Here is a 10,420-nt window from a genome sequence, read left to right as displayed (position 1 = left end):
CAGACAGACAGACAGACAGACAGACAGACAGACAGACAGACAGACAGACAGACAGACAGACGGATGATTGGATGGATGGATGGATGGATGACTGGATGGATGGATGACTGGATGGATGGATGGATGACTAGATGGATGGATGGATGGATGGATGGATGGATGGATGGATGGATGGAAACCGCTGACGTCAGCAAAGCTGTTTCATGGTGATGTGATCAAATAGAGTGCTGGACTATAAATTGGATGTTTCAGGTTGTTCAGAAAAAGAATTACTGATTAGAAAAATCACCCACTTATGATGTGAATTTTGGACTTTGTAACTTGCAGATTCCTTCTCGTCATGTCCATATAGCTTTATTTTCTATAGCTTTCCTCTCTCCTTTTTTAGATTTCAATGTATCTTTCTGACTTCCCTCCTCTCTCCCTTCTCTGTCTGTCTCTCGTAAGTATCAGTCTAATTAAAGATTTTGTGCTTCCTGCCCCACTGTTTTTAATTGCCAGTTGGGTCACCCTGTACTTCACTCAGCAGTTACTTACTACAACATTCCTTTCCTTTTTAAAAATCTCCTAATTAAACCTTAAGGACTGCGAGACGATTGTTGTTGCATTAAACATTATGAGGAGTCAGGAAATACCTTAGCTCCTCTCACTCCTGGATCACACGATTGAAGAGTGGTTGCCATTGTAGCAATCAGACATTGTCWGATCTCATCAATCAGCTGATGTGTGCGTGCGTGTGTGTGTGTGTGTTTCCTTGTGTGTGTTTATCTGTTCATCTGTAACAGAGACAACAGTTCTGCCTCAGGTCACCTATTTTTTCCCATTAATAAGGCTCAATCTGTGAAGGCTGAACAGGGGCCAAATAGTGCTTGTCACATTTCCTGTTACGGTCCCAGGGTGAACTGTCTGTCATCTTGATTGATTACATTGCCAGCTCGTATAATGCTTGCCTTGCAGTATGTTACCACTCAGCACCACACAACACGGCTTTCTTCTTGGCAAGGAACGTGCACTTCCTTCAAACAAATTATTGCAGATAATCCCAGTTTGTGTGGGACAAACACACAAACTGTCCCAAAAATGTGTTTTGGTGAACGTAGTTTTGCTCTTGAAGTTGATGAGAAGAAAGGCTCTGTCATATATTTGTGGGTTTTGGAAATATACTTTGATGCAGGATCATCTGAAAACCTCATTAGATACAAGAAGAAATATCTGAACTGCCAGAGGAAATGCAAGGTTTTTTTTGTGACTGTCAGTTGTCAGAAGAAGGGAGTTGCATTTTTTTCTTGCTTTATTAAATCAAAGGGGTATTTTCTGCTTCTCTGCAAGACTTCTATCTTGTTTGAGTAACCAAAAAAAATGTGATTATGAAAGAAAGAAAAGATTGGAAACTGAAAAATACCACCAAGGAAAAAGTTAATAATATTGTAATTGCATCAGCTTTACTATTAACAGTAATCTAAAGTAAATACATTACGAGYGAAAAGATGACTGGAAGTATTTCTGTTGTATTTTAATATATGTTTTATAAAAAAAAAAATTCTGAATCATATTCAGTAAAATAACAAACTTCCACTGTAATTTCTGCCTCATGAAGACTAAACTCCAGATTTATTTAAAGTACAGCCTACAATTGTTTTAGCACTATGTCATCAACAATCTTTTTTCCACCTGTTATACAAACTTGAATAGAAAAATATTGTTTGCCTATTTTCTAAATTCTTTTAGAAATGACATTTGGGTTTAAGGGATTACTCTCTCATTTGAAATGGATTTGAACTTCGCAGCTTATTCAAAGATTGGCACATTGCTTGGATTTTTATTGTTATGAGTTTTGAGCTTTACTTAAGCCTCTAAAAGTTTTTACTTCACATTTTGAACTGCTTTTTATTTTCCATACTTCTACCTTGCAGTTTACAGCTTTGGTTTCTTGGCTCTTTCATTTAGAACAAATAATACAAAGTGACACCAAATGGCCTTCTTCCATGTGCCGGCCAAGAACTAGTTTTATTAAATTAAATTGGACCATGGGAGAATGCTGCACTGAACATTTTAGATATGATAATATTTAAACTTTTTCAAAGCATTTTCTGATACCAATAATTTCACCCATCTATTATTTTCCTAATTATTATTTTTTATGAATGATAGCCCTTTTCTGTATGTTCTATTTTCTCCAGGCTGCCAGCTTCAACTGTACAAAACACAAGTACATGACTGAGAACTCTGCATCTCATGATGGACAAGAAAAGTGGTGAGTGCCGCTAAGATTGTGGTAAAACAAACAATGCCCTTGTTTCTAACACGCGCCGCTTTTCACATCTTATTTCCCCAACTGTAACACCCATAATTAGTCATGCCCAATTCTATTTTGCTTCATTATGCAGCTATTATACAGCACAAAAGGTAAAACATTTAGCCTGATTATTATGTGTGTGCCTAACGGCAGCCAAAGGCTTTTTTTCCCCTTCAGGTGATAAACACCCCTTGTCTCATACTGTATGCCTAAGCTGGCACAACACGAGCCATATTTTACATGGTGACTCATTTGTTTTGGCACAATCGCTGCATGATAATTATTTCCCAGTAAGTGATATGGCTTTACATACAAAAGAGCCTTGGTTCAACACATTGCAGCCTAACTATATGAGTGGAAAGCAACCATGATGCTGATAGTAAAGCATAATTTGTTCATCTTTGACTAATTACATTTCACTCTCAAATTTGAATTGATTCAGCATATTGAATGCCAATTATTGTATTAATCAGTRAAATTTTGGGGTAAAACACAGACATATTTTATTTTGTATAACATTTTATTCATGTTTATTCATTACAGCCAATGGCTTTCAGACCAAGGCCAGTGAGGGCGGTGTTCAGAGGAAGCAATTACCCTATTCAGTGGAGACACCCTATGGCTTCCACCTGGATCTTGACTTCCTCAAATATGTCGATGAYATCGAAAAAGGGAATACAATCAAAAGGGTCCACATCCAGCGCAGGGTAAAGGGCCCAGCCAAATTCAGCACTCTGCCAAGAAATTTCAGTCTCCCTGGCCATGGTGTCAGGGCACCCCTTAGGGAAATGGACAGCACATGGTCTGGGACATCCACCTTAGGGCCAAAGCCTAAATCACGTGTGATGGAGGTCCAGCAAATCTTTGACTTCCGGGCAAGTGAGGGAGGAATTCCCRGCCATAGCAGCAGAGGGACAACTAGTCACGGAACTGGATATGCTTCCACTAAATCTAGAGATGAAACAGGGACAGGGCCTCAAGGTGTTGAAGACAAACCTGCTTCAACTCAAAGTCGTCCAAATCTCCTAAGAGCCTCGAGCATGCCCATCACCCTTCAGCAGCGCAAAGGCTCAGATTCCAGCAGCCCTGACTGCAGTGTGCCCACACCAGAAAATGGCTCAACGGAGAAYGTGTTCCGTGCTTCACCAGACATAATCGAAAGACGGTGTCTTCCACAAGATCGGGCAGGTCTTCACCAGCAGATTACGGTGGCTTTGAAGAGAGTCAGAGAGCTAGAAGAACAGGTCAAAACTATCCCAGAATTAAAGGCTCAGATCTGCTCTTTGAGGGAGGAACGTGAGAAATTGTTGCTTCAGTTACAAGCTCATTCCCAAGTGCAGGTTTCTGCATCATCCTCTGCAGTAGAAACAGCTGATGACACAGGGTCAAGAAGTCATTCCCAGGTGGCAACACAGCCCACTGGAGTTTCAGTTTCTGAGAGYGTGCTAGTAAAAACAAAAGAGAGAGAAGGTGGGACAGAGAGAACTAAAGCGTTACCAGAGGAGAGGCAGACTTCCATATCACAGAAACAAACTSTACCATCAGACAAATTAGACAAACAAAAAGAAACCCCCAAAAGGCAACTGGAACATGCAGTGGAAAACCTATCAAAGGAAAGTGAAGAACAGAAATTAGTATCACTTAAGGTAATTAGAAAAGAAAAAGAGATTAGCAGTAGTCAAGATAGTAATGTGGCAAAAGAAGGACGCTTTGAGGACCAAAACGGAATGCAGAAGCTGCAGGAGAAGCTCGTAGTACTGGAGACAAAACTTACTCAGGCGAGCCAAGAGCTCGAGAAAACAAATGGTCTTTTGAAAGAACAAATGAAAGAGAACAAAGCAAAAGAGGATAGAATTTTACAACTAAGTGAAGGGATGAGAGTGGAAATTTGTACCACCCAAATAGGGCAGCCAAGAAGAGAAAGYATTGATAAGGGCACAGTCACAGAAAATATTAATTTCACCAATCAAAGCAAAGAGACAGARTCACCCGCTACTGTAGATCAGGGGACAGATACAGATACAATATGTATTGAAGTGGTTGTACCCAAACCAAGAGCTGGAAGTATAGATCAAGGAACAGTGACGAGTAAAATGGACCTACAGGACCAAGAAACAGAGATAGAGGCAGAGAGAACAGAGGTGATTCCACCTCGACACAGAGCCAACAGCATGGAACGGGGCACGGTAACGGAGAGCATTATCACTCAGGATCAGACGACTGAGACGCCTGTTGCTGAAAGAGTGAACCAAGTGACGGAAACAGAGGGAGAGACAGTAACAGACCATCCACACAGACTGAGGGCCAGCAGTGTAGACCGAGAAACAGAAACTGAAAGGGTGAACACTGTGGACAGGGTCACAGAGACAGAGGTAGCACAGAGGACAGACCAGCAAACAGAAACAGAGACAGAAAGACAACATTCCAACAATCCAAGCAGGGATGCGGCAACAGACAGTCAAGAGAGGGATAATGAAAAAAGCCAAAGAGATGAGGTAGGTACTATGGTCAGTGACACAACAGAAGACACAAGAACAGAGGAAGCCATTCAAAGAGATGATGAAAGTATTATCGTGGAAGKTTCTACAGATAAATCACTTACAGTTGCTGAAGACAAAACTTTAGATTCAGCTGTTGWAGAACTGACCAACGTGGTTTCCAGTCCAGTTTCTGTAACAGTGGATAATAAAATTGAAGTCAGTACTACCCAAAAGGACTCAGAAGTAAAAGAAACTCATCCCTCAAAGAGTGTGCAAATGGTTGAACCCGAGAAGGTTGTTGTGGAGACATCAGAAAAAAAGGACAAAGAAAAAGAAAAAATTGCATGTAAACCAGTCAAAAACAATGTGATCACTGACAGTGTCGTAGGAACAGAAGAGAGTTCAGTTGTAAAAACAGCCGCTCCTGTTAGACCGCTGAGAGGTCGGAAGCCTTCAGCAGAGCAAGCACAGCCATCACCTCCTCAACCGCAGGCAGCACCTGTGCGCCCTCGTAGGGGATCCAGTGAAACTCAAGCTCAGCAGACCCCGACAAAGACTCAGACTGCAACCCAGCCGGAGGCTCAGTCTTTAGTACCGAGCTCCGAATCGCAGGAAAAACATAAAACACCATCTGTGCCTCGTGTTGAAGACCATAGCCAAGTTAAGAAGTTGCCTGAGGAGTCACTTGAGAAACAGTCTCCCGCACAACCCAAGGCTRATACTCAAAGCCCTTCCCCAAGCTCCGGTGAAGTCCAAGTAAGACCCAAATCAATTCAAGCCCATTCTAAGTCTCAAACTGCGTCTCGTCGGGACTCAAAAGAGCTCAAAATATCTCACAAGGGATCCAGCGTATCACACAGTCGTGAACCAGGAGAAACAAAAACTCGTCCCACTCACCAGGTGTCAAGTGATGCTCACCCTCAACCTCAGAGTTCACGCAGAAGCTCCAGTGAGGTTCCGCCATCTCAGAAAGATGCCAGTGAGACACAATCRCTTCGAAGGGGCTCCGGTGAAGCTACTCAGCGTCGAGGTTCAAGTGAAGCAAAAGCTTTGCGACGAGAATCCAGCGAGTCTCAATCTGCCCGCAGAGGCTCCAGCGAATCACCGACGTCCCCTGCAGCCTTGGGACAAGTTGTAACTCGATTAACAGGGCTTCTTGGGGAGCAGTGGGCACAGCTGGGGAGCAGCTCTGGAGCTCAACAGATGGCCACTCAACAGGAAAGCCCCAGCGCACAGAAACAGACGACAACTAAAAAGACAGAGGCTGGAAAGGGGACCTCGGCCAAGCCCGCAGGCAAAACAGCCCCAGCAGCAACAACAACAACAAAACAAGCGGGCAAGCCTGGAGCTTCCAAAATGAGTTCTATTCAGAGTCAACTGGTCAGCTCCCTCAGTGTTCTGTCTGCCTTCTACTCTCCAGCACAGAAAGCAGCTGCAGCGAGCAAACAGCAAGAACAAGGTAGGCATKTGTTGGATCTGACCATCAGAAAGCTGCTTATCTGCTTGCAACAATGAGCTAAATCTCTTCCTCTCACATATTCCAGACATTATCCATTCACAAAGCTCTGCAGCTGCCTTAGCCACGCTGCCTAATTACAACATATCCCCTATGAGCTCCCATTAAGGAGAAGTATTAATACGTACATGGAGTAATATTTTACTCTCTATAGGCCGATGATGCAGCAGAGCATTCTCAGAATGATTTGACTGTTTTGTTTTTTACATTTCTGCTGTGCCAATTTGTGTTTTTTTAGCTTTTATTTATGAAGGTAATTTATTGAGAAGTAGTCTCATTGTTAAGACAGGCCATTTTCTAATGAGAGATCACATTACTGCATAACAGCAATTTTCCCAGTGATGTAAGGCGCTCTTATGAACAAATAAAAAAAAAAAACAACAAGCATTTATAATGGTTACAAGAGGAACTTGAAATCACAAAGGCTTTATTCATTTAACAAGAAGCTAAAATACATGCTGACAAACCAAGTACTAAAGGGAATCCAGACTAGATCATTCACAAAGACTGTAAAATACTGTAGTTTTTATAATTTATTTAAATTACTTTATGTTGACACATGGACAGCAACAACTTATTAACATCACAAAGCATACCAGAATGATAAATAATGGTGTTTGCTAGGTTTTCCGATGGTGCAAGGCTACGAGCTCTATCCRCCCTGAAGGTTGACAGAGAGGAGAAGGTAGAAATGACAGCTTGAAAATGGAAATACGGATAGAGGACAACAGGGCTGCTTCATGAAAGGAGAGCCTCAGCTTAGCCCCGTTAGCTTTCACGTTAGCACCTAAGCTAACATGGTGATATAGTTTTAGCTAAAATATATATACAGTATATATATATTAGTAGTAGTTAGACCTCCCGGTCTACCAAGGACCCAGCCCACCTCGACCGGGTAGGCCGGGTCCTCCAGAGGACCCAGCCTACCATTTTGGACACAGCCTATATCTATATACTCTATGGCTGTGTCCAAAACGGCAGGACGGGTCCTCCGAAGGTCGAATTTGTCGGCCGCATACGTCACAGCGCCGCGACGAAGGACGTCCAAAACCGAAGACTCCTCCGATGCGTCCRACAAATACGTCCTTCCTTTGGCCCGAATCGAAGGACAGGTCCGATGGATCTTTCCCGGCCCAGCATATCCCATAATGCATTGCGGCCCGACCGGAGATTTTTTTTATGCTAGTAATGGCGGATGAAGCGAGAGAAAAGAATACATTTTAAATAAAAATATGGTGAAATAAAAATTTAAAAAATTAGCGGTTGTAATTCTAATACTTTTATCATTTGTATGGACATGTTTTTACATATTATTTTTTCATCATAAAAACGTGAAATAAACATGCACCTACAGCGGGTCAATTAGTTCTTCAAATGATACTTATGTTAATTTTATAGTTTTGTGATGTTAATAATGCTAATGTATTGATAATTTTCTAGTTTTGATTTAAGTTAGCTTGTTTAGCGTCGTCACAGTTGCTAGGTGACAAGACGTACGCCGGGGTAAAAAGGGAGGCTAGACCGTCCAAATTCACAGCCTCTTTTTTTCCGGTCTTCCCGGTCTACCAAGGACCCGGCCCGCCGAGACCGGGGAGTCTGGGTCCTCCGGAGGACCCGGCCTGTTGTTTTGGACACAGCCTATATGTGTATTTTAGCTCAGATGCTAACAGAAACGCTGAGKTTCTCCTTTCATGAAGCAGCTCTATTTTTCTCCATCTGTATGTTCGGTTTCAGGCTCTTTGCTACATTTTCCTCTCTTTCAACGTGCTCTGCTTTCATTTTAAAGGGCTGATTGTCAGATATAATTGAGAATAATCTCAATTATTTGTTTTACTTAGAAAATTTTGTAACAAAGAACTTAGCACACTGGCTACAGAATAACYGGCTAAAATAAATAAACAACAAAAGAATATAATCCTTGGTTTGGCTAAAATTAGTTGTTCGTAGTGACTTTGTTTGGTAAATGGTAAATGGACTGTACTTWTATAGCRCCTTTCTATCCATCCAGGACACTCAAAGCGCGTTRCACTACAGACATTCACCCATTCACACACACATTCMCACACTGATGATRGCAAACTACAATTGTAGCCACAGCTGCCCTGGGRCGCACTGACAGAGGYGRGGCTGCCATACACAGGCRCCACCGGACCCTCKGACCACCATCAGTAGGCAAGGCGGGTAAGGTGTCTTGCCCAAGGACACAACGACTGAGTCGACTGGACRGGGATCRAACTGGCGACCTTCCGRTTCCAGGACRACTCCCCTAACCACTCTACCACAGCCGCCCCRTTTGAYTTCKYGTCATCTTCACTTACTGAGCTCCAGAAGTAGAGCGTTTTGTCCTACGAAGTGAATCACTCTGTTCATTTTGTTTAYTTTATTGATTGTAGTCAATCTTCTGTGCCAGCACATGCCCCTGTAAAGTTTCCTTTTTAATCTTCAGGTCAAATTCACTCCAAAWCTACATTTTTATGTGTTTGTCACTTGGCACAATTTGCTTTACCATTTATCATGCATAACTCAGTCGTTTTTGCAATACACACTGTGTTTTTCTGAAATATAGTAACCACTGGTTGCTGTTACTAAGGAGGAAAACATACATCCTACCTTGGATAAATAATATGGTTCTCTGACTCCCTATGGCACATCAAAATCTCCTTTATTATTATATACATTATATAAAACCCACATTCATACATTAAAAATAACCCATGCTTATCGAGAGTCAAGAGGACACTCAAGCAGTCTCTCACTCATACATCAAACAGATTGCGCCTGTTTTTCTTCCCTCGGTGTCTCGAGTGTTGCACTTCTAGTCAGGAGCCGGAGCTGCAAACCACATTTTATGTTAAAAAGTTCACATTTAGTTCAGTTCTGGGAGTACTGTGTACTGGAATGCATTAAAGGGAGGTGTACACGTCTGTATTTATACTGTATGTGTTCTAAACTTGGCAGTGTTTCTGAGGTTATCATGGACATCAAAAAAAAAAGCCTGGTTTTTCTTCACATGATTCTGTAATGAAAAACATTCCTTCGGCACAAGAGATCTCACTTTTTCTACTTAGATAAAACTTTAAATAAGCTTTGAGGATTTTCACACAAAAACTAAATTTAATCTAAATCTCAAAGGATCTCCAATCTAAAGGACAAGTTCAAATCATCATGTATTTCTTAAACGTTATCAAACATTTATTGTATTAGAACATGACAATCCGATTTTAAATCCATTCTTTACAGTGCTTCTCCCCGTTTGTTGCTGAGAGATAAACTTGATCTAAAAGCACCATTCATCTTGTCGGGATCTTTTTAGAGTGTTGTYTGGCACAACGCCACGTCTTTGTATTTGTGAAAAGCATTATAGATTCACTGCACCGTGCCTGCTGTAAGACACAACTAGGACATCCGTACTAGGCTTAACGCCAAGGGGAGTCAGCAGAAARAGCCAATGCAGAATCAATTATTAGCCAGTTACATACATAAACAGACCTGACAATGTCAAGGTTGTATATTATCAGGGAGTTTGYATAATGCTTACTTGGGTATGTAACCATGAGAAAAACATATACAGTATAGCCTGCATCCGGATGATTTTATTGAAAAAAACAAAAGAAACTTTGTTTAATTTAATATAGCAATATATATATAGCTTTTCTGGTATCTGTCAATATGAAAGTAATATTTTTTTATTCTCTCCACATAAAGAATTTTCTAGCTATATTGTTCCTCTTGCATTGGTTGTATGTATGTTTTTTTCTCTCTCGTTAGAATACTCCAGGCTCAATTTAACTGACAATCACACTACAAAAAAAATGAGCCGTTGTGAGTCAGGGAATGCTGAGCATCTTGTCTCCTTTAGGTTGCGGCACACATTTGACAACGCCGTCCCAAATTTATAAGTATATCATCACAAAACCACCACTGAAGGAGCTGCTCTTGATATTCTTTGTAGTCAGTTGTATTAATAGCATCTTTATTTCCAGGTTTGTGCTCTGTCCCGCCCCCATCAATTCTGTCCAATGGGAGCAATGACTTTGAAATTATAGTCCGCTTGCAAAAAGCTCAATGTGAATGAAAACTGCACCAAAGGAAAAAAATAATAAAGTCCGCTATTTGGTCCGGACCAAA

General features: G+C 41.4%; 1 protein-coding gene across 1 annotated transcript in view; it reads left to right on the top strand.

Annotated features, from left to right (window-relative positions):
- LOC106530155 (KN motif and ankyrin repeat domain-containing protein 4) overlaps positions 1-10,420 on the top strand; it is a gene marked incomplete at its 3' end in the record, with an annotated part of 16,417 nt that overhangs the window by 1,450 nt on the left and 4,547 nt on the right. Inside the window, 2 exon segments of the mRNA XM_014025737.1 lie at positions 2,181-2,254; positions 2,840-6,235. Coding sequence (XP_013881191.1) covers positions 2,236-2,254; positions 2,840-6,235 — 3,415 coding nt within the window.

The sequence above is a fragment of the Austrofundulus limnaeus genome, unplaced genomic scaffold, assembly GCF_001266775.1.
Source record: "Austrofundulus limnaeus strain Quisiro unplaced genomic scaffold, Austrofundulus_limnaeus-1.0 Scaffold495, whole genome shotgun sequence".
Classification (NCBI taxonomy): Eukaryota; Metazoa; Chordata; class Actinopteri; order Cyprinodontiformes; family Rivulidae; genus Austrofundulus; species Austrofundulus limnaeus.
This window is presented reverse-complemented; position numbering and strand designations above follow the sequence as displayed.